Raw genomic sequence first — 26,506 nt, forward strand, 5'->3', positions numbered from 1 at the left:
CCGTTTGTTAATTCATTGTCATTGCTATTCACCGTTGATGCGGCTTGTTCGTTTATTCGATGAATTACAATTTGTTATTGTTCGAAAGTATAATCGTGCCTTTCAGAAAGCAATAAAATGAAGAAATAATAATCAAATGTGTAATCAACGCGTATTTGATGCGTCGTAAGCGTCAGAGTAACTGGCACTCAATCATTTTTAACGTTACCGATAGCCTTGAGGCATAAACTTTTTTTTTTCGATAAAATTCATTTTACGATCTTTACTTTCGAGTTCGGAAATGCGCCGTGTGGATACGGGCCGTCCCGAAAATGGGCCACGTCGGCGACAACTTTAACTGTCGCAAATTCCGTGTGCCGAGACTATCACAGCACTTCACGGGAAGTTCTTCGCAGCGCGATATACACCGCTAACTCAATAACCCCCTTATTCCTTTCGACCTCATTTCCGCGCCCCGTCAAACGTTATACCGGCTCCCCGACACGTCTTTTAAAGCTGATGGCGCGACAGCGGCGCCGAGGAAAATAGATTGATAACGCGGCAGCGTGTGAAGGCGCGGCGCGCGAAGCTAACGATGCGGAATGACGAAAGGCGTTTACTTATAGGCGGAAACATTTCGCCCGCGTGCTACAATGTTCGCGTTCCTGTAACACCGTGAATATAAATATTTGTTAACATTAAGCTATGACAGGACGATATTTTACGGCGAGTGGAACGATACTTTTGACAACGTGCGAGAGCGTAACTGTTTATTTATTACAGGAATATATTCTACAACATTGTGTCGAATGTCGAAACGTCACGTTTTAATATTGTACACCGAGAAACGGTTAACCTGTTCAATCTGAATGAAAACGGTAGCGCTCTATTATTACTTCGGCATTTACGTCGAAGTGAATTTTTCCGATGAACGATAGCACGACAGATAGCGTCTCACTCCGATGAACCTTATATAACCGAAAACATATCGCTTAAGATATTCCATGTCTTTGCTCGGGCTTACGACACCTGTCAATATCGCGCGCGCCGCGCTCACCCTTGGATTTAGTCAAATCTTCGGGATTACGCTATCGACTGCGGTTACGGCCAGCCGAGTGGTGCGCGATTTGCGCAGCGCCCCCACCTTGTTTTGCCCTCGACGGCGAGTATCCGTGCACAGCGCTCAAAAAAAATTTATAATTCTTCGACAATAGTGCCAATAATACGCACATATCATGTTCCCGACCGGCGCGGCGCACCGCGATATTTCATGTCCGGGGATCGAGGATCGGGGTAGCGATGTGGTGTGTATGCACCGGGACGCCTGCACACGCGAGCCATTTTATTTTGCAATATAATGCTTGACTCCTCGTCGTCCGCGCGGCTTGACATATTGGACGTGATAGGGAGTAATCTGTTATACCGCCCCGTGTCCACGATAGAAGCCTGCAGGCGGCACCCTCCGCCCACCCCCTACGTTGCATCTACGGTATACGCTGGAACGACCGATATATTTCCCGGTATACACTTCCGTATACGGATTCGTACGGGAAAATATAGTGGCGCGAACGCGAACGCGAATGCGTGAGCCGGATCGACGATAAATCAGGGACCGCAACGTAAATAAAATCTTATGGAAACATTCGGGAGGAAAAGAGATGGACACGTCTTTTCCGCTCTTTTCTTTTTCCGTGGCCAATTTGAGATTATCCACCGGCTGCTTCGAAGAAACGATCATTGACTTGGGAATCCTGGTATGAGAACGCAATACGTGCGACAGTGGCTGATACTCGCTGTGAATAAATGCGTGAGCACTAGTTGAGGAAAAACTTTTGTCGATATTGCGCAGAGACAGCTGAGACAGATATCGTAAAATACATTTTGTGCGTCATGTGTTGTTTTATTTATACGATGTGCTCATGTGTATTCCACGATATCTTGTCGTAAAATTTGATTTGACTCGAAGCGATTCGCCAAAATTGGAATCGTTATGAACACAGAATGTGATATGTGAATGATAAATCGGCTCTCCTCGCGAATTACCTTTATACATTCCTTAGACATGTGGAAATTGAATTACGTTCATATTCTTAGATACGTTGATATTGAATTACGTTTACCTATATTCTTAGACACATTGATATTTAATTAAGTTGACATTCTTAGACACATTAATATTGAATTACGTTTATATTTTTAGATATATAATTGATATGATCTTTGCTTTATGATGTTTAAAAGTGTTTCGTCTTTGTTTAATCTATGTGGTTATTTCTAACTCTGTGAGGTTTAGAGAAGAAAGAAGATCACAAGCAATGAAACTCACATTTTTCTCTTTTATAATTATAATTAATTTAAAAGACATTTTTTGATCCAATAGGAACGTTAAAGCTGGAAACGCCACGCCGGAGATTCTGGACGATTCTTAATAATTAATCGCGCGAGAATTATGTCTGGAATTCGGAAGGGATCTCTCGGATAATCCCGGATAGCGCTTCGCAATATTCCGACGAACGCATCGGTGCATCCCGATGGCGCATGTCTATCGAAAAAGCAAAGAGATCTCTCCGCTGTAGTTTCGCTTGGCTGAGGCCAGGATCAGGGATGGCACTCGAGACACACCCGGGGGATTTTGAGACGAAAAGTTCCGCTAGAAACTCCGGTCTCTCTCGCTTATCCAGAAGCCTTCGACCCACCCTCTCTCCTTTCCCCGCGCGTCGCTCGTCCCATGTCGCTTTTCGCAACGCGCGCGCCGAGTCAAGCTGCATACAGTTTTCTCTCACGAACTCGCACACGCGCGCGTCGATCCGGTCGAAAGGTATCGCGAAAATATAGACCGTGAAATTTCTAAACGGGATTTAAAGTTTTGCACGGCCAATTTCTAGCCGCCGTTTAACCTACCCGCATGTAATTACCGAGATAACGAGCTTTGTAGAACGGTCAGAATTCTGGAAAAAGAGATTAAGCCAGCCGTTCACCTTGTAAGTGATGCGTAAGTCAAATTTATGGAATGTAACAGGTTGAAAGAAAATATATGCGTAGGATCAAGATGGATATCTGGGCCGTATACTTTAATGAGAGATTTCAATGCTTTGATCTGCTCTTTACAGAATATGTAATGCACATCGAAAGGAGATTGTTTTGGGGGTCATCAATTTAATAACCGAAAGATAAACGTTCGAATATTGCATGAGAAAGAAAAGGTACAGATTATACTTTGTTTGTCAAGAAGGCCTATGCATTAAAAATATCTAACCTAAACATCTAATCCTATGTAGCGTGTGATTAATTATCGACACATATCGAGCTGATTAATCAGATTAATCGTAAGCTCCCTCGGGAACTGCGAGCTATTAGCGACGCCCTACTGATTTCCCGAGCGTTCACGGTATAAATTATTCACCACCTTAATAGTACGCCTTCGCAATTGCTCGTTATTTTACAGTCTGATCGCACTCCCCGAGAAATTAACGTCGTAGATTCGAGCGTCTTGAAAATATTTTACAAGCGCGTTTTCAAGCGATTCCGCGATATGGCGTTATATACGCTTTCCGTATCGCGTTAAAATGTGCACGAAGCGTTAATATTGTGATATTATGGGAGCGAGAAACACAGTCTTTTCGTGCGATCAGCATGTAAATGAACGTAGAGGGAGATATGCAAATCGTACATGGCGAGTGACACCGGCGTATTCTACCAACATATTTTGCAAGCGCTCGGTACGATGTGTTTGCGCGAATGTCATTTTCGTTCGGTCAATTTTAAAATGGAAGTAAAGTTAGATGACTTGTTGACTTGACGACAAAACGTCTTAATAATAACGCACTTCTAACACAGATGAATAATTCATTGGGATTTTTAAATATATATCGGTACTATAGAGATATTATCGTCAAACTTTTTATATTACCGCATTATATCAGTTTCATCGATTTATACAGCGCGTATGTGTTATGAGCTTTTAAAAATGTTTTAAATTAAAAGAGCTTATAATATCAGTAAAAGTTTAAACGAGCAGATATTGACTTTATCATTATTATTCAGTATTCCGGCACCACCCCTGCTCTCTGTACGCGTCAGTATGTTAAAAACCGGGTATCGATGTACTAAAAAATTCCTTTCGTCATCTTTTAGTCATAGAATTATAGATCTCCGAAGGTGTCGTTATATTGAAACCTCCGAATGGCAAAAATGGAACGATCAATAAAGAATATTGGCGATTCCCAATTCGACAGGAAGCGGAGTTTCTCATCAGAAATTCATATTGAATCGCGGAAAGCAGAAACATTTCTGTCACACGAAAATTGCAATAAAGAAAGGTATACTGTTTTGAAAAATGATGTAAAAAGCTCGGAGGGGTTTCTCGAGTTAAAGTAGATATAGGCGAAAAGAAACGTAGAAGCGGCGTGGGCGTTAAACGGTCGAAACGGCATTTCCATAGGGACCCCACCCACGTTCCTCTTTGCGTGAAGAAGAATGGTGGCAGCCTCAGGTGGATCATCTAATATATACAGGGTGCGTTTTCGCAAGATGCCCCTATCACGGTGCCATGAATTTCATGGCGATTTGAGGACAGTTCTTTTTATCTTTTTTTTTTTTTACAAAACGATATCCTGAAATAAGCGGCACTAAAAAAACTCGACTCAGTCGGAAGTCATAAATTTTTACGTACAATCGGAGAGCTATTGAACCAAGAAGCCCCTGATGGTTAAGAAAATATGAACTCCGCATTAATCCAAGACACTTCATGTAAAAGGAACCGCGGCGCACCTGGGTCACCTTGTACATACATATAAACTCGCGCACGTAGAAGCCTCGTGCATAACGGCGCCGAGTAACACGCGAAATGCATTTCTGTTTCAGGAAGCGCATACATCATCAGATGGAGTGCGCCGCAGTTGATGGTCGTGGCGGTGCAGTACATTCTCACGGGGCCCTACATGCCCCCGTACGTACCGCAGACAGCGAATTAAGACGTCCGTCGCAAAGAAAAGGAACCACCGTCGTCGCGCCGCTTACCCGCGAGGAAAAAGGGTCGTCGACGACGCGCGAAGAGAGGGACCGGGGGGGAACGCTGGTTCCCTAAAATATATCGTCGCGTATCTTTCGTGGGGAGCGCGCTTTTTGCGGAGCCGCGTCGAGCGCACGGATTAATGGAGCACTGATGGACAGGAAATGTGCTCGCGAACTCTGGTAACGGGTAACTGGTCAACGGGTAACTGGTTTACGACCGACGGACATTAATCTATCCCGATCTGAAATGGATTCCGATTTTGCTTTACCGCTCGTCGATCGAATTGGCCGATCGTCGCGAATCGGATTGAGAGATTTTCACAACGACAGCGAAGTATTAAATAATTTTATTCTTATTAAACGGAGATTTCCTCTCGCAGATGATACGCTGAAATATCCTGGCTGTGCTCGATAAAGTCTGTTCTTCGTTATGGACGTCGTACAATTCTTTATGAAATCGTTTTCACACGCGCGGGATCGATAAGCTACTGTGCTCCGTACTCGGTCTCAGCTACAGCAGAGTTTAAAATTTAAACGGACAGCTAGAAAGAGCGCCGGGGCGATGCCTATGTATATTAATCGATAAGCCGCGATACCAATAAGTCCTAACTATTAATGTATCGCGACGCGCCGCGGATAAATTTGAAAGTATTCGAGATAATTTTAAACAAAGCTGAGATAATATTCGAATAAATTTCACTTATTGAGTTGTATAACGCCATATCTTCCCTGACAGCTTTTGTGATTCCACGAAATACTTTTTTATATGATTAATATACAGTACTATACGTGCGTCACATGTGATACAATTCGAAGACCGTGGAGGTTGCTTTAACCATATATTTGCTTTAATATCTGTTTTTAAGACATGCTACGAGATTGTGTCGAATAAAATCAGATAAATATTTTTTTCTGTCTATACTCAAGGATCGTTTGTTCCGTAATGTGTAAAAATAAAAGAAGGATAATAAACTTAGTGATCAAACAAAAGAATTGTGCGTTTCCTCGACGTGTGTGGATTTACGTGTAAATACGACGCATCTCGAGACCAATGAGGGGTCGTCCGAGAGATCTCTCCAGAGAACTGAGGGGAATTTGATTAATGCCTCGGCACGTGAAAAATAGCGGGGGCGTGATCACGACTCTTCGCAAGCGCGACAATGACATAAGAGTCATCGAGAATTTTTCATGGACCGTGAAAAAAAAAACCTATCGGTAATCCCACATGCCTTTGACAAAAATTCACTAAAAACTCTAATAAAATTATAACTGGAATTACGAGGTGAAATCCCGCGCGTCAGGATTGAAATATATCTCAATCGCGCTGCGTACGCCCGAATAAATATGTAGATGTCACGCATTACAATGCGTGGCCTAAAAACAGCACACAGACATTTTATAAAAGTGCAGACTTTTTTACGGTAACACAAATGACAAGAAGCGGAGCGCTGCTTTTGCGCGAATTTTATTGCGCGCAGGTTGTCAGTTATATATGGACCAAAATTAAATTTATTGCAGATCAGGGAACATTATTGTCCGATAAAATTTATATCAACTTTTGAATGTCCGATCCGTCGAGGTGATATATTATTGCCTCGTGAAAATTTACGAATACCCTATATTCATTAAATGTCCTCTTCGTTTAATTAAGTGCACGTATATATGTATTTTGTGTCGTTAAAACGCTATTGGCAATTTTTAATTATCACGTACGTCGGAACGGTTATTATTCGCCAATTAAATGTTCTATGAAACTCTTTCGTTCTCAACGTCAATATATCCGTAACGATTTCCACTGCCGTCACTTAATACAGATGCCGCGTACAGGACTGATTCCAATAAAAATTACAACGTAAGATAACTCCAGCGTGTATATAAACTTTGAAGAGACTGAAATTGCAAGTCGCGATTTATATGATTCCTTTTGATTACCTGAAAATTATGAGTCTCATCTGGCCGCCGCGGCGCCGTAACTGTATGCGCTCGTTAACGAAACGATCTCGATTATTGGTACAGTAGAATCGTTTTATGCAATTACAAACGCGCTCGAAGCGCACGATTTCTATCGCAGGAACAATAGGTCGGAATTGAATTAATATACGAGTGCAAAATTAAATTACTTTATGTATAAAGAAATGAATGTGTGAAGCGCGTAGTAGCATTTCTCTCCGGCGGAAAAGTCTCCGCGGCAGTTAATTGCCTTCCGCTCTTCCCATTCATTACTCTTTACACGCGCCATTGTACATATCAAAATCTCAGTGTTCTGCCAGTACTTTATGCTAATTGTTATACTAGCTATCGTTATTAGCTCTTTCATGCCAGAGCCATTTAAGATAAAAATTTTATATTTAATATACGTTTCCAAGTAAATTTTGATGATACATATAGTGAATTTGTTTACTTGACAATTATGTCTGAAGCAGTTATAAATTACAATATTTTCTGAACAGACGCCATTAATTACGTTCACATTTAAATGGAACATAATAAGTTTAAGACGAGATTGATACACAGGAGAAATATTATTTCGGCCGGAAATTTCGCACCGAACCTCGTGTTAGTTTAAAACCGGAAACTCCGGCTGTGTATGGCCGACGGATATGCCTTCACGGAAAAACGGAATGTGAATAGTGAAGCTGCACGATCCTGATGGTATTTTAACAGAATACTGGGCGTTCGCGTTCCTGACTCTTAATTCCTAAGATAAAAAAAAAGAAGCCTTTTCCTGCTAATAAATGTGAACACCGGCATATTTCTTTCTTTGGGAAATTACTGCATATAATCCTCGTTGTCGAATGGACCATTGATCTCTCTTTCGAAAGAGCACATTCCGATCTTTCTTTCTCAACGCACCAGCCCTCTCCTCTCTCTTGGCTTCCAGTAACAGGACGCCTGGATTTGCCTCGTAGAGATCATCCATCTGGATATCGAAACACCTTGACCACCCTTTTATCTCGATCCCTCGCCGGAAATGTATGCGCGCGAAACTCACGCGCATCGCGACGCCGGAATATACAATACCGCAATATAATTGTACAGCGGCCCCGTCGGAGGTATCATTCCGTAATCTATGTAGTCCCGGTCGAATGGGGGATTATGTTAAGCGATGCGTGAGCGCGGCCACAGTCCACGGCAATCCAGGCGTAACAGAGATACTGCTCGGTGACGTCGTTACACTTGCACACACGCGCGCGCGCGCGCGTTCCCCCGCTTATGTACGCACTCCACGATTATGTATCGCACACATAAGCGCATATACGTATATACGACCGATGCATTGTATATTTGTATATCGTGAGCGATACGCGCGCGCGACGCATTACCGCGAGCGCGGCGGCGATCGCGGTCTATAGGGAGACACACCCCAGGGGGGTGAATCTGTCCAGATCTAACCAATGAAGCTTGAGTTTGAGACCCGTGCGGTTATGCCACAAGTGACCGCTTTGATCGAGAGTGCACTCGCCGATTTATTAAGATTGTCAAAAGACGTTTCACTCTTCGAGTTCCAAAATTTCTCAAAAGAAAGTTATCATTTAAGCGCGGGATTAAAGTTTCGCGAAAAAAAAATCGATCTATTTCGAACTGAACGAGAAATGGCTTTTCGTTAGTTATCTTGGCTTGCAACACTTAACTCACTGATTCTTCATTTTGAATGACTTTATGGGTTAAAGGTTAAAGATCATTTTACCGTCTCAATATTTAAAAGAAATTTGAATCCAGGTCATCACTAAAATATAACTTCGTATTTAATAACGAAGGTATATTCTTCAAAAGTAATTAAAGTTTTAAAATAGTATATTAACTCGAAATTTCAGAAAGTGATCGCCCGTCCCTGGAGATGGCTAAATTAATCACGAAGATGCGATATTCTGATAAATAAGCAAAAAATACGACGGTTTACCGATACATCAATACGTTTGCCGCAGCGATTGTCAACAACCGCGCACCGTGTATGCATTCCGAATACGCGTTTTTGGAGCGGTGTATTACGGTTCACGAAACGACAATCCTGACGCACATACCGCGCGTTTCGTCGCGCGAACGAGGTTGGATATTGTTAAACACGATTTTTTTTTTCCACGAACAATTCACGACGCGAACGGTCCATTTTGCGTTAGTGAGTCGCGTGTGTCCGTGTGTTTCGCCCCCTACGTGGATGTATATACCGTTGAGATTTATTTTTTTTAGCGTGTAAAAAGTTAATTGCCGTTAAAACGCGATGCCTTCATTTGCACACTCATTTACTTTTTATGGAGGATAAATCGTCGACTGGCACTTTACAAATTATGACCTAATTCAACCCGGAAGTTTTAATAATCTCCCTTCGAGACATACATCATTTGATAAAGTTGTTTCAATCACGAATGCTTTTAAAGATTGTATATATTTATATATGGAAATTTTATTTTATGTCTCTTTTTCTGATTTTTTAAATATATAAATAGTAAGTAATACATGTATACATATATATATATATATATATATGTATATATAATACTATATCTCGTTTTATAGAAAAGCAACGCCTTCAAATCTAAGACCATCTTAAATTTGCGTTATGGATCTGCTTAAATTTAAAGCGGGGTATATTTTACGAGGCTGTTAAGTATTAAATCGGAAAGCTTGGTACGCTTTCCGTTTCGAACGGTATTTATATCCGTATTCATTATAGCAACAGTAAAACACGCTTCTTTAAAGAGTCTCGCCCGACCAAGAAGGGGCGGCAATAAAATCCCGGGGCTGTGCGATCATTTTCTAAAAGCTGCTGCGTATACGGATTTTTCTCTAAAGAGTCTACTGTGCTCGATCAAAACCGTAAAGAATTCGAAATATAAAAGAAATCGAGAAAAATGCATCGGGGTATTTTTACGCATATTATATAAAATACAATCCTATACAATATCTAATTGTATTTGCAATACTGAAGCGTTTCTTGTAATCATACCTAAAATAGATTCCAAGAAAAGTACAGAGTGGGAGTGAATATGAAAATACAAATCTCACGAAGAACATGGAATGAAATGAATCAATTTACCCTAGATTCGAGTAAAAGTTATTATCAGCTGTGACTTAATTAAATTTTATTACGATTTAATTACAATTTAAGATTATACGTTAGATATTTATAAGTAATCGGAATTATAATTATATTTTAATTTAAGTAAAACGCTTAAAATGAACTGAAAAATAATATTTTGTTATTTTATTTCTAGTTAGCTGCAAGAGAATTTTTTTAATAAACGCATATTTATTTTCACATATTTCCTTTTTTTTCAATATTGTAGTGTATAATTATATTTTCATAAATAACAATATAGTTATTTAAAAAAAAATATAACACAGATTTTTTAAATATATATATTATAAAACAACGGAAATCAAAACGTAAACTTCGATATTTTTTCAGACAAAATTCAAATATTGATTTCCAGGTTTCATCAAACCTGACAATACGTCGAGATTCACATTTTTCTGTTTTTGTTTTAATATATTGTAAAATTATCTATTTTATTTCCATTTTTATTAATTATATTGTAATCATGTGCTATAGTGAGGAATTTAAAATTAATTATCGATTTTTACTTGATAAAGCTAAATTAATTCTGTTCTCTACGTCAGAATTTATATTCCCATAGTCCATGTAATCACGTTCTTGTTCGCAATGTTCTAATTTCCCTTTAATTATAGACATTAGAATCTATTTTCCTTAATGTAGAGCTTATTCCGCGTACATTTTCCTGTTGGGACAAAGAACGAAGAACGAAGGAAGAAAGGCAATAGCGAATGCTGGACGTTACGATGTACTTTGTAGGATACCTCCTTATTACGCAATTATGCAATGAGGAAGGAAAGTAATGTTCACAAATGGGTTTAATATACCGCGGCATTAGCATGAGGTATTTTTAATTCTCAAATATCTCGGGGAAGAAACCGTTTACGTAACCGTATTAATAATATTCAAAACTCAAGCTTTAACAGCGCAAAACAAATATTATCTTGACGCACGGATTAATTGTGTGCATCGCGAGTCAAACGGCATTAATTTTCATCGACTATCTCTGTTATCTAATCGCCAGTAACCATCGTTATATCTGCTGTTAATACGATATTATAATTTTTCGTTGTATCAGCTGCTTGGGATGTTGAAGCTTATTTTAAACATCTCCGTTGTATTCGCCACAATGCACGGTGCTTCTGCACCAGTACTATTAACGTAGCTTAAACGATTGTCGTCATATCCAGTGTGCGACAACGTGGAATGTATTATATTTCCATGAGAAAAGCTCGTCCCTTGCGATATTGCCCGAATGCGCCCGCGAAGATTTACCTTTCGTTCCAACGAAAACATTTATTCTGCATTACGTAAAAGTACCTTTACGTTGTAATTTCTGCCGTGACGACTCGCGCGTCTTGTAATATTTGTTCCGCTCAGCGAAAACCCTCTTCGCGCCATTTATCCCTCCCTCCCTCCCTCTCTCATCGTTCTTATTCCGATGTGTTTGCGCCGCGGTATTCGAAAATTATTCGAAATATTTAAACAACAATATTCGAGCCGTTTGTGACATTAAACATCAATAGGTATATCTGTGACGTAAAAAGTGGAATGTATCTTTACGCGAGTAATTTACTTTACACGTGGTTATATATATATACGTACGTATATATATATAGTAGATTGACATTCTCCATACCGATTCGCGTAGCTCTGCGCGCGCGATAAAATGTAATTCCAATTCTCCGCACTCTCAAAGCATTTCACGCCCAGTTTACTACGATCCGTCCGTAACGGGTTACGACCGCCTAAGTATTGTCTCCAAATGAATTCAATCTGCCGGTGTTTTGTTTTCATTTTCTTTTGTCCCTGCTTTAACGGCTCCGTTCGTCGCGCGACCGCGCAATTTTCCGCGTGAAAAGCGGTCGCGATTCGAGAGATGTAAGAACGATCAACTGCACCGACGCGAAAGTTTGCCCCGTATTATCGACGCTATTAGAGAATTTGACTGTAAACGCGCTATAGTTGCGCGAGTCCGCAAAACTTGCCTGTTCACGTCGTAAATGAACGCGTAAAGATTTTACAAAGCATTTACAAACATTACATACATCAATTCAATTTTAATTTTCACATTTTCATCCACGAAAGGTCATTAATTCCGATAAATAGCCAGTTTAAGCATATTATTCTTAAAAACCTATAAACATACATAGATATGCATACTGGCTTTCCCGGCTAGAAATAATCTATCGAATGAATGTCGATTTGACATCAATGTCAGTAAATGTCGAATACTGATTGATATTTTTAATATTTTGTGTAAAAATTGTTCCTATCATAATGTTTTTATTTTATTGTTAATTGAACAATGGCGAATATTTCTGTTAGATTTCTACTGTGTTTTAGTCAATTCACTACATTGAATACAGTATATATACTTATATGTATATTGTGCTTTTCGATTTTACATCGATTCGATGTAGAATTGGCCGAAAAACAATTTTACTCAAGATGAAAATAACTATAATGAGGTCTGAAATGACAAAAATATAAAACTGTATTCGACGTATCGACGTTAAATTGACGTCAATTCGACTAATCATTTCTGGCTAGATTTCTTATGTGCTTATTTTCTTTTAAAAACAGTTCTGTTTTTATATATGTCATAAATGTAAGCACAGATTTATTGGTATTTGCTGGACTATACACCGGACCATATATCGCGTTATTGTGTTCACGCGATCGCTACAAGATACGGTAGCGTTTTTTCTCGACCGGTTATACCGAATTTCTTACGATTCAGACGCCTCTTAAATTCGCTGACGTGCGCCGGTTGTATGATACGACGCCGCTACGTGAAATTGGTTGCCTGGCTGGTTTTTTATCTGCGGCGTACAACACGCGCGTGATGTATTTTCGCAATGTTACTCCCTCCCCGCAACGAGCACAATGCACGCAAAATCATAGAATAACAGTGAGATAACAGAGAGGGAGGGCGTGCGAAAGGAAGGGGACGAGATAGAAAATCCTGTTATACGCGGCGCGCGCGTCTTCGCTTTGCCGGGCTCTCTCACCGCCTCATTTAATGCAAGCCATTCGTAAGGGGTGGAAACGCCAAAGTGTTGTCATTAAACGAACCCAATCTGTTGCATTTTGTTCCCCTTTTGTTTAGTCTTCCTCTTCGCCCAGACATTCTACGACGATCTCTCCGAAGTGTATTTTGATTTCACGCGAATAAGCCTTGCTGAATCTTGGAAGATGTCGCGTTCCTTTCTCTAATTATTTGATATCATGTTTATTATAGCATGTAACCATAAAAAAATTACATAGACATAGGTTGATTCAGGAGTTATCGTCATCTTAACTTTTTCTCAAGAAAATATTTATTTTAAATCGCGGTGAAACTCGGATACTTTCGGTTTCAGCGTCGAACAGATTCAACGTCGACACGCGTGAATCGTCCGCCCTTGCGGGTAAGCTAGATCTTTATCTGTGTACCGTTTTCACATGCGTGTTTATTTTCCGCGCGACGCAAACGAGAGTGCTGCTTCAACATACGCGCTCTTGCAACGCACGTAAAACCGTAGAATACCGGCGGGTGCAATAGGGAAGGCGAGAAATAACGGAGTGGCCGAGTGGCCAGTTACATCGTGCGCGAGAGAGAAAGAGAGAGGGCGAGACGGGACGAGGTGGGAAAAGGCAAGAGAGAGAGAGAGAGAGGCGAGAGGCTTCGTTATATATATACAGGGGGATCCTGTTATACACAGCCTGTATCATCACTTTGCGATGTACTTGCGAGCTTTTCCCGCCTCGTTTAACACGGCCCATTCATAATGGGATGACGGCCGCGAAAGTATTGCCAGTTATCGCGCCGCGCGCACCACCTAGCCGGCCAAACATTGTCCGACCCCCGATTTAGCGTCGTTCCCGTCTTTCTCATCCTCCCGTAACCCCTCCCCCCGTCACTCGGCGCGTGGATACCTATTGTCCTGAATTACGAGGCGCGGGCCATCCGACGGCTGCGGTCCACACTTTTACGGCCCGCGGCGCCTCATAATCGCCAGATTGGTACGACAAAATTGGCCGGCCCAGTCATTCCGTTCGGACAACTATCGGGAAATACCGCTATAAATTTCGCGGCACTCGGTATTTTGTCGCGGATATTAAATCGCATGCTGATACGCGGTAGTATTATTGGCGCTGTCACACGACGCGGTGGATGCCACTACGTAAATGGCAATTAATCGCAGATTTTGGAAGCGCGGAGGACGCGGACGATGACTATTTCGAGGATTCCTGCAATCACCTGTCTAACGTTATATCGACAAAGTCAAAGGAAAAGCTGGTATACTAGAGCGGATTTTAAAGATCTGCGTAGAGAACCCAAGAATGCCTTGAGTTTTCGCGTAAATTTTTATTACAAAACAAGATATATCTACGTACGTGTAATACAAGGGATGATTTTTGGTCGAGATGTTAACCGACCGTAATATCATTGTTTATAGGTATACGAAGTATAACGGCGGACCGTGCGACGATCATTAGGGATTTAGGAAACGTAATCTCTCGCATATATCACGTGCCGCGTGTTTTCGTATGTAAATCTCGGGACGACGTTGTATTTTAAGTAGATCATTTCTACTGAGTTGCGGGACTCGCTTGACTGACACAAATTAAGAGTACACACGGCCCAAATAAATAATATAAAATTAAATCAGAATTAACTGAATGCAAAAATATCCTATCGATATTTCTTAAGTATTTTCGTCGTTGCTTTTGCGCGTAGACCGAGTATATCATTAATTGCAATGAAATGATATATTAATAACGAATTATACTTTGTCAAAATGAAGGAAATCCATAGTAAATTCCATGATAAATCAAAGGAGAGACCGCTAACGGCAAATTCTCCAAAGGCGAAACAAATGGAAGATGGAAAACGTAATGTTACAAGAGGGATGAAATACGGAACAACGAACTTGAACATTTTTGCAAGGGGATTAATCTGCACCGACTTGAATTCTCCGCAAAAGGCGCGATTCCGCGACGATACGCCGAAGGCAAAATCCCGCGTAGAGATACTGCCCGACTATGCGACGCGAATCGTGAAACATGTTGAAAGTATTATTGCTTATACTTTAATGTATTATTGTATCGAGTGTTTACGTAAGGATTGCATGGGATAAGACGATTTTCGGTGCTCAAAGGAAGTGAGAAAGATTTATAAATTTTAATATTAATCGCGATCACGCGGCGCGCCGAATTTGCACGCTCGCAACGAAAATCGGGGGAGAGATACCGATTTTCCTCGCGCCCGTGTCCACGGCGATTAACGAGACGAGAAATTCGGCGCGCAGGGTGCGAGACACACACAACTGTACATAGCTCAATGTATAAATCTACATTTCGGTTACTTGTATATAAAGCATTTTAAAACACGTCCGGCGTCGATCGTGCGGCGATCCGATCGACGACCGGCGACGTCACTTCTCCTCGAGGTGCTTTTCATTCCCAGTTAGTAATAAATCTATGTACATAATTTATCGCGTAATAAGTGCCAAATTCATGAGTATGCGTAAGTGCGCGTCGGTGTGTATAATGCGTGCGTTTGCTTGTGTGTGTGCGCGTGTGTGTGGATATGCGTGCATGGGAATGCGCTCTCGACGCTACGACGTGACTGCGCTCGTTGATTATGCGCCGCGTACGCGTGATAAGATATAAATAATTGATCGCAGACACGGAATTTACACCGAAATTCGCATTAGCGAAAGCGTTCCGGGCGGAATCACAATATTAACATTCAACAATTACTGCATGTTATAATCGAATTCGATTCCGAAAGCGTAACGCGCTCGCGCGCGCACGAGTTTTATAATTAAAGTTTAAATATCTGCCGGTGTAAGCCGCGATACCGAAATTTTTAATCCGAATAACTCCAAATAAATCGCATTCACATTTTATCGATGACCGTCAGCGAATTTGCTGCAATTGCGCGATCGAAATGTAAATCTCGCAAACGCTGACGCGATTGACTTGACATTAAGGCTTTGTCAAATCCATCACGTAAATGCAAGTTGATTTGATTGCGCAAAACATTTCGCGACTCTGATATGTGAACGTATGAACGAAGACGGTTCGAATATGTAAGTCTTTGCGCTTCGTGTTTTCGTCCATGCGCAAGCAGATCGATCGTAGGACGCAACGTTGATAGAATTAAAGCTATTAATTAACGTGTAACGGAATTAGAAGCGGATCAGTATGCTTCTCATTTGGGACGAGCGTGAAGCGCTTGACTACTCACCAGATCTAGTCGATAATGTTGAATTTTGTAGTCCTAGAAAAGTCAGGGCGGATTCGAACTCGGCGCTTCGTGCCAAAAAAAGTTTTAGCACGCACGAATGCATATCTTTGCGCAATGACACGAGTGTGTTCGAGAAGAATACAATTATCCCCGCGCACATATTTCCCGGGATAAATAAAGCAAAAAGCGGATAAAATAACTATTTCAAGATCCTTCGGAATATTGTATAACCGTTTGTTTCTCTGACATTGCTGATGGGTGAAATGTCGTTCCTTAAGTATATTCGTCGCAACATACGTAATTCATACCGCTTTGCTGACCTTCAGATACGAGAGATTCAATTATTAATAAAGAATGGTCGCAAGATTTCTCGTCGTGAATAGGATAAAAGTATCCTGAGTTGCATAATTCACAGATATGTGATTGCTATGAACGCTTTTACCTCGATACTTCATTCCTTTCGTTACGAAGCAGAACTTTGTTATTGGAAAATAAGAAAAATAAGCTGTTAAAAAATTCTTAACATACACTACATTCCAGCTACGTGGAGCGCGAAATTCTACGTTTTTTAAGCGTGGAAGATATTAAAGGAGACCTCCGGAGAGAGAGAGAGAGAAAGAGTGAAAGAGGAAGCGAATATACACCTCGCCGAGATGCCTCTCTGCGCCGCCCTGACTCGACTCACAGCCTGATAATGACGACGCTCGCGAGCGACAAACTCACACAAAGGACCTATACAGCTTGTATAAGGGGGTAAACAATAATTATCACGCCGTCGTAAGTCTCGTATATCTCGTAGCGAAATCCCGTTGCACGCCCGCCACAAAAGCCGGCCGCGTCGCACGGATAATATTATTATTAATTGTTACTGTTGAACGCGATTAGAGAGACTAAAAGAGAATATTAGAGCGATCGGTCGTTTCTGGCCGGGCCGGTTTCTTTTGTGGTTCCGGCTGGCGGTCCTCATTTTGTTCCTGTACATAGATATATACATAAACGAAGGTGTAATCCGCTTTAGATCGATATGGCGTACATTGGAGGTATAATATCATTTATCGGGAGGGGAAAAAGAGGTCTCGCGCGCGGCGACAGTTTATCTTCTCTTCTTCTTCTTCTTCTTCTACGTATTTCCACTTAAGATAAAACGCGAAGAAAACGATTGCTTTCTGAATTTTCCAAAAGTTTTACTACTTTCACGCGTGCGTTTTGTCACTTGTTCGAAACGAAGGCATTTTCTTCTTAATTTCCACACAAATATTCTTTAATATAATATTTGAAAGTTTTTTTTTTTAATATAATCACATACGAACGGCAATAAACTGGTATACTTCGTTCATCGACAGTTGACGCAGTGCTTCTATTCAATTTCTATTATTATTCAGTTCCATGTAGTTGAAAAACTTTGCATTTTTAGTAGCAATATCACGATGTTCTGGTACGAAGTGTGCATTCAGCTCTGTCACAGTTTTGTTGCAAAAATGTTCACTGACATACTTCTAACAGAAGCGAATTGTGAACGAGATTTGTAGCCTCACTATATACTTTATACTAAATGTAGCCGTTTAATTAACTCCTCATACTTGCGTTTTTATTATTAATTTAATTACGGATCAGATGTCATTGCGATTTTCATTAAATGGGTATAATGAAAAAGTTCGCATTTTTAATCAACAGAAAAAATATATTTTTTGTTTTGTTGGAAAAGACAAAATTTTTTTCTATAATTATGTCACTATAAAGTTAAGGAGAAAATGCTAAAATTACTTCGACGCGATTCAATCACAAAGACCTTGAAAAAAAGTGCTGAAGTTTGCTGATCGATATTCGGCGAACGAAAGAGAGTTGTAAGGCGAACACGATTGCGATTACAGGCCAATGGCAGAATGCCTCTCCTTTATATCGATATAGGATTAACGAAGCAAGGCACACAATGCGAGAGCTGCAAATCGCTTTTAATGTGCATCATCACTCGCTACGTAGTGTTAATCTAAATGTTACTACATTTAATATGTAAGTATAGATTGTGTTTTAACTTGTAAAATACAGAATGGCGAAGAAACCTTCATTTATTACTTGGAAAGAATATTGTCAATTAAGAATAAAAATCCAGTTACGTGACTATTTAAAAACCTCGCTCTCCCTTTCACCACATTTTCGATTCAAGAAGATACGTTTTACCCACGTTACACCGTATATGGTTGATATATTTTTCTCATTGTGATAAATTATCTAAAATCAAGTGTACGAATAAAAGGAGAGAAGTATGTATTCTTGTGTTAATCTATATCCTTATACAACTTAAACACAACATGATATAAAAAAAGTAGTTTTTAGAGTAATAATTTTATAAACTACAATTAAAAATAATATATATATATATAGATAAATTTAATATATGTATAAAATACGCTTAATTACAAGTAAGTGAAAAATACTTGACGCTTGACGCTTGATACTCTCGTCGGTTCCAGCATTTGTTGGTTCTCCTATATTAAAATATACCGTTTAAAAAGGACTCTCGACGCCGCTCGCTTTTTTATTTCTCTCTTTTTCTGCTTTGCGCGAGATATTTTCCGCCGTGGCAAGATTTTCAATCTTTTAATTCGTCCAATCATCGCGGCGATATCTCACGAATATCGGCGCTGTAAAGCGCGCAGGCGTTTCCAATTAATTCAGTTTACCGTGAGTGCAATAAAGTCTAATTACGCCGGCAAACTGCCCGTGCTAAATCGTCACAGGCACTTTCCATGAGTGCGCACTGCGCACCGGCTATATGATATTTCATTTGCAGGCGGATACGTATAATTTTTGAATGGGGAACAAATAAAAATGGTAGGAGAAGCACCGGATCGCGAGGGTGATGCCGAAACGTAAAAAAACGAGTGGGCACACCGACGAGACGAGGGGAGAGGCACGAGTACGGTGAAAATGTACTAGGTGTACGCTCTCGATTTAATGCTCCGCTAATAAATTGCCAGTTTGCACCGCAAACGATAACTGCATTTTACGTGTAACGTGCGATATCAATTCTGTGTTTCTAACAGCGGTTGTTACTTCATTTTTTTTTTGCTCGTCGTTGGATCTTGAGCTTTCACGTATGTTTGTTTGTCGAATGTACGATAAACACATGTGTCTATTTGTTTTTGATGAATTTTAATTGTAATAAATTTAGCTATGTTTAATTATCCTAATACGAGATTGATGCTGAATATGGATTATTAAATAATAGTATTAAGTTTCGAATAACAGTGCATCTCATATTACTTTAATATCAACGTTGTCGTTAAGTGTATATAATTCATATGAAAAAATAATCACAGGGTGTTAATACGTAAATGTGATAATGCACAAAGCTAAAAGTATTTGCAAATGCTCTTTTCTCGTTAATATCTGTTTCATTGTTATTTCGTATAATTCGCTATATTGTCATTGTATTTTACATTGTTTATTTTATTCTCGTGTTTTTCGTACGTTTGTGCAAAAACTCCATTTAGCTGAACATTTTTAACAAAACGTAAACTTATAAAACAATGTCATAAAATAACTTTTAGTTACTTTTCCATATCAGTATCTTATTAATGAAAACAAGTAAAAAAATAGTGCAAATTAGAAATTTGCACTTGGCTTCCTCATAGAGGAAGTGATGTCTTAAGATCACGGTCTTACATACAGGTCTCTCAACTCTGATGTGTGTATGTGCCAAATTTACCGAAATTTCTATAACTCCAGAACTAATTAACCAAATCTTAACGAATTGTATATGAAATAGGGGTAGAATTTTCCGGGGAGTACTATAGATGAGTGTATAGTTTTTTGTTACCAATTTTCTGGAAACCGTTTTTTTTATTTTTCTAATTCTTGAGTAAAAAAATTTGACGAAGCAAAAAGAACCCCTTAATTATTATAGCAATTTTTATTAATTCTATATATTCTTCAGTCTTTTTTCTACCCCTATTTCATATACAATTCGTTAAGATTTGGTTGATCAGTTCTGGAGTTATAGAAATTTCGGTAAACTTGGCACAGACATACACACATACACACATACACACATACACACATACACACATACCGACATTTTTTAAAATAGCGATTTTTCGACGTTTTAGAACATTCTGAACACATTGGCAAAAGCAACTAAAAAAAAATTTTTTTTACGAAAACAAAGCTTCCTCTATGAGGAAGCAAAATCAACGAGCAAATATAACAATAAACACTAAAGTTTTTGTACTGCAGATACCGTTATGTTTTTAATTAATTCTCTCCTTTGCACGAAATTGTAAGTTACAAGATTGACGTACGTTGCAAATCGAAAATTCCTATCTAGGACACTATGTATAGAGTGTCCTAGATCTGAATTTTCTATATGTATAGAATGATGTACAGATTCTAAAATAACGCACAGTTTTAATTATACGATTGAAAGCACTTTCGTTCAAATACTCAACCTTTATCCGATCAATTTATATAATTTTTTGCAATGGATAGACGGACTACGTCCACATTATGATAAACGTTTCAAATTTGTCACCGGACGTAAGCACAGCGCCACGTCGTATTATTGACTTCATCGCGTATAATCCTCCCTTCGCACGGCACTCGACACTGGTAACCAGATCAAGCCGTCCGATTCCATTTGACGCGATACATCCGCCGACCGCCGCGCCGCGCGGATCCATCGCGGATACACCGTCTTCCGCTTTCGCCGTAATAGATTCATGGATGCTTCCTGTGTACCATAGGGAGCCACTGTCTCTCCTTAGCGAAAGCTCCCTCGTCGCGCAAGACTCATCCCCAATCGCGACGGATCCTGTTCATATATATCTATATCACCGCAGTCTCTCCACAGCATTTTACCCGCCTGCCCATCTCCGTCTCTCCGCATCGCAGCCGCATCACGCCGCACTTGCTCCCTTTTTTTTTTGTTCGCCGCGTACAAGAGACTGCGCCGCGTTTGAGAAGTCGTCGCGAAACGAGCCTGGGGAACCTTAAAGAGGCCGGTCGGTTTGAAGCGGTTGCGATATTCCCAACGGCGGCTTCTGCCAAGAATCTGAATAATATCATCTCCTACTTCCCCTCCCCTTCCCCCACCTCTATCTTTATACTTGCTCTCTGAGCTTTTTTCGCATTCAAGCGAAACTGGCATTCACTCGTCTTCCGCCTTCTCGCGCCAGACATCGTTGCCAATCGCCTTTACGGCACTTCGATTATTCTCGCGTCTCGCGCAGCATGCGCGTGAGAGAGAGAGAGAGAGAGAGAGAGAGAGAGAGAGAGAGAGAGAGAGAGAGAGAGAGAGAGAGAGAGAGAGAGAGCGCATGCGGTCGATAGCGAGTTTTTCATCATGCGCCGGGTCGGGTCGGTCTATATAAACGGCGAATCAACCAGTGGTCAAACCGACGATATAATTTTCACTCGTGATTTTCGCGAATTGAAAAGCGACATCATCGAAATCGAACTAACGATCTTCGGTACATATGAATTCGATGGGAATCAAGAATCAACAGTGCGCAAAAGCAATTTTATTGCAAATAATGTTATTCAGTACTTTATAGTGCAGCGATACATTCTTCGTTTATTTAAATACGTATATTTCGTTAAAATTATTTTGAATATTTTGAAACTTAATGTGATATAGTTCTCATTTGAAAGTGGAGTTTACTCAACTAAACAGCACGCGGATACATTTGCATTTTTACACGAGTATATGACGTCGATTAATTTTGATGAAAGTTATCGGTGTTAAATATGAGAAACGAAGATATTCGTACATAAAGCGAAAGTGTGTATGTATTGCTATATACCACCAGTACAAGCAAAAATATGATACGCTTTCACTACTTATTTCTCGTGAGTTCCACAATTTTCCCCGATTTTAAGCGCTCCACAAATAACCACGCTTCCACCGAAATTAGATTTAATCTGCGTATAACATTATACACAACGCTATTTCTGAATAGAACCCACATCGGCGAGGATTCGGTGGGAATCTATTATTCTTAAGCGCGCTTACCTCTCTCTCGGTTCTCTCTTATTTTCGCTTCAACGTACGCGCCGGGTGTTGCTCTTGACCAAGTTCTCGAATTACCGCGAAATAGGAGCCCATCCGACTGTCGACGCGCGCGATAAATCCGTTCTTTCACCGCGAAATTTCGTTCAATCGCGAATTCATCGCGGCAATATCACATTTCCATATTCCTCGGATTTTATCTGCGAAACCATCTCCGCGCGCCCCGCGTGATCGCGAATCGAAGTTTTTACATACATACAGTTATACATATATTCGTCCGCGGGGGTACGCGGGGGGCGCTTTGTACCCTCCCGCAGAAGTCTCGGTATATTACAGGCGGATATTCCGTGTAAGTATAGCCCGTACATGCGCTTTACATACGAGATCGAGAATGATGAAGTGCACCACGTACCCCCGTTCCCCCCGCCCCGCCCATATATATATATATATATATATATATATATATATGCAATAACCCCACGTTCGCCGCCGAGTATAACGCTGTGTGCTCCGTGCCCTCAGATATTCAGATTTCACAACGGCGCTTTGTCTTTCGAGGCAGAAAAATATAACGGGGAAGGAAGTAAATCGTCGTCATACTTACGTGTTGCATTAAAGCCTCTCCGAGCCTCTCTCTCTCCCGGAGAAAGTATACTCCCGTCGCCTTAAATAAAGAAAAGCTCGCGAAAAGTTTTATCCTTACGTCCGGCTGTTATATCGTAATAAAGCATTGCGCCTGATGCGTTTTGAGAATATTTTCACGCTCCGCGAAAGTATCCGTAAATATGTTACTTCTCGCCAGAAAAACTATTTGTGTAACGATGTAATTCGATATTGATCTCTGCGAAAACATGATAATATTTTTATATCACCCTAAATACACCTTTGTGAGACATAAGTCATGTTACATTATAATTTCAATGCTTTTCCACGTGCATCCCGAAATATGGACCTTTACATTTTACTGTAAATATTTATATTTACAGAAATGCACACGTGAAGTATATACTTTAGAAACATATCCCAAGTTTATTTATGTTTCGACAAATACGATCTTTTCCGTAAACGGACTCTATATTCGCGAAAATATTATTACTATATATAATGAAGTATCTACATAGTACATATGTGCAATATTTTTTTATATAAGTGTATAATATTATCACTATAAATATTATTTAAAAAAAAAATTAAAAAAAAGAGCGCCAAGTATCCGCGCTCGTCGAAATAACTATTGTGCGAAACAATGTTATTGCTGTAAAAGTAGATCAAACGTCGCGCCAACTGAGCATGAATTTATACACATCATAAAATTCAATTCTTTCATTATCATGCTTATTAAAATAATGGAATATTTTATCCAAAAATACTTGGCGTTGCTAGACTTCTAAACATGTGCGTGTGTGAAAGTTTGTGTGATTGAAGAGCGAATTTGATTTAAAATGTAAAATAGATATAAATGTGAAGTAAATTTAAGATAACTTATCTGTTAGTATCTGTACATACATAAAGATACTACTTCCTTTCTCTATATGAAACATTCGCATGCACTTGTCTTGTGTGTGTGTGTGTGTGTGTGTGTGTGTGTGTGGCAGCGCCAAGTTTTTTAAATATAATTACTTTCATAGCAAAAATAGATAAAAATTAAAATATCATTGTTTTACACAATAGTTATTTCAACCGACACTTGGCGCTTTTTTAAATCTTTTTTAAAAAGATCATTTTCATGGTGATGTCACGCCTTTTGTAATATTTAGTGTCTTATAAGTAACGTGTTGATTTTATGTAATGTAAAATAACACATAACTGTAAAAACAACTAACAATATACAGATTCATAAGTTATTTAATATGACGTACATAATATAGAATTGGATTGATAAGATTGTGTTGAGCTATGTTGGGACGTGTCGGGGTGTATTGAGGTGTTTGGAGTGGATGGAAGTACATGGAACAGTGGCGGTGGGTGGTGGTGTGTTTGATTGGGTTATTGAGATACGTATACAGGATTATTTGATGGAGAGAGGGATGTGGATCGGGGAAGTGAAGACATGTGATAATGTGTTTGGATGGATAAGGATGTGTTGGGCTATGTTAAGATGTGGAAAGTATTGAGGTGTTTGGAGAAGGGAGTGTGAGTGGGGAAGCGAGGGTGGATGGTGATATGTTTGAGTGAATAAAGGTGTGTTGGATTATGTGGGAATGTATCGGAATGTATTGAGGTCTTTGGAGTGGGTGGAGGAGAAGAGTGCTCAGATAAATCAGCATAGATGAAGATAAGTAAAGGTATGAAGTGCTTGAAAATGAATACATGCAAGTATTGAAATATGTCTGCCGATTTATAATCGGACACCGAAAGACACTGTCGTGTCTCTTGATACAATAAAAAGTCGTTGAGAACAATTGTGCAAACTATCTGCAAGAATCGGTTTATTTAAAAGAACAGACATGGTAACTGTTTATTTCGTATTATTGTTTTACCAGGGTTTAGTCAGACCTCGCGTCAATTGGCACACAATTTTCGCCAAGCTTTTTAATCAATTTGCTCGTAAGAGTTAAACTGCGGAAAGCCGGTAGCGCCTTAAAGCGCGTTTAACTGAACTTGGCTCGAATTAATGCCGAATAAAATTGCAGGGGCCAGCCAGCGCCCTTTAATTAAGATTGTCGCCTTTCCACGCGCGTGTACGTGTATCGAACTACTCTTGTTTTCGTCGCTCCTGTAAGCTTCTCCTGATGGAGGGATAGCGGTAAAAAGCGACGGGATAATGACTATGCATAAGGACGCGCAAAGGATTTCATATAAATGATAATGTTCCGGGTAGTTCCTTCCACTTCTGCTTCCAAGAGTGTGGCTCAAAGGAATTACCAATTTCGACGGGACCAAAAGTGGTCGCATGAAAAATACACGTTTAAAAATATATTCACGTCGCACAGTATATATATAAACCGTACTATATACATCTCGCGATATATCGTTACATCGTTGTTAAATTTTTGATGCGCGATATAAAGTCAAAATATCTACATTCTCAGTAAAGGTAAACGAGCACATAATAAATAAATAAATGTTATAAAAATCCCAAAATAATCGATAATAAATATTTTAAATCTTAAAATATATATGGTTGTTGAATATTAACTAATTGTAAGCTAGGATAATGATAATGATTATTGCACTTTGGCCGTTTGCACTACGATAAAATGGTTGAAATATTTTAACGGCAACAAATTCTCGCGTGAACAATTTTAAAACTGCGCGACATGTGGCCAACGCTAAAAAAAACCGTAACTAAAAAACACATGCAATTAAAAATACACTGACAACTACTAATAATAAACTACTGATAACAAGAGTTGCCGTCTCGCACAGAATATTTTCAGTTTCAAACTTTTTTCACCAACAATTTTACATGCAGTTATTGTTGCCAAATTTAATTATATATATTTTGTAGGAAAATTCTTATTCGAATAAAAAGACCGGATTCTCTGTAAAAAACATAAAAATGCTGAGATAATATTGAAATAATTCGAGCAGTAATGAACAGGATTCAATGAAGGAAATATTACGTAGTCGCATGTTTGTTAACGAAAACTCTATCTCTGAGAGTTAGTTAAACAATGCAGCATTAAATAGCCAGTGAAATCTTACATTTATATATTTGTTTAGAATTATGAAAAGCAAATTTTCTACTAAATTCGGACGTTATTTAAAGTAGTCGATGCTTTTTTGGAACAAAAACTTTAAGATAAAGTGTTTCGTTCACATTTCGTTTGCAATGCGACAATTTCACAGATTTGTAATGCGCCGGAGTCGCTATGCGAATGTTGAAACAGAGGAATTCCGAACAATCCTTTATCCACGTTTTATTTTATTTAATTTTTTTACGTCAGTTTGCTGAATAGAATTTAAAGAAAGCAAAATACCATTTGCAAATAAGATTGCGTAAGTGCATTGCGCGCATTTACGAAACATCTCCGAGGCATTTTTAATATAAAATAGCCTGTGGATTAGTTTCGAGAGAACAAAGCTGATGTTGTGCATTACTCGCGGAACTCTTGCCGTGAAATCCAGGAAGCAACAATTTCACGCAGCCATTCACAAGGACAATCCTAAGTAATGCACGAGCGTGCACGTTGCCTGCAGGTGAACGTGCGCGTCCGCAAATTTGGGTGTCAAATCTAATTACCAGCGGAATACGTAAGCAGGCTCCTGA

General features: G+C 39.6%; 2 protein-coding genes across 8 annotated transcripts in view; one reads left to right on the plus strand and one right to left on the minus strand.

Moving 5' to 3' along the window:
- Positions 1–20,476, plus strand: part of LOC143895158 (lachesin) — a 277,423-nt gene extending 256,947 nt beyond the window's left edge. For all 7 annotated transcript variants that reach the window (XM_077402333.1, XM_077402181.1, XM_077402257.1 and 4 more), the window contains one exon: positions 4,843–20,476. In XM_077402333.1, coding sequence (XP_077258459.1) covers positions 4,843–4,952 — 110 coding nt within the window. In that variant the 3' untranslated portion in view covers positions 4,953–20,476. The remainder of the gene's footprint in view (positions 1–4,842) is intronic.
- LOC143895466 (uncharacterized) overlaps positions 1–26,506 on the minus strand; it is a 73,816-nt gene that overhangs the window by 40,803 nt on the left and 6,507 nt on the right. The gene's annotated exons all lie outside the window — the stretch shown is intronic.

The sequence above is a fragment of the Temnothorax americanus genome, unplaced genomic scaffold, assembly GCF_048541705.1.
Source record: "Temnothorax americanus isolate GAGA-0224 unplaced genomic scaffold, ASM4854170v1 Scaffold1, whole genome shotgun sequence".
Lineage (NCBI taxonomy): Eukaryota > Metazoa > Arthropoda > Insecta > Hymenoptera > Formicidae > Temnothorax > Temnothorax americanus.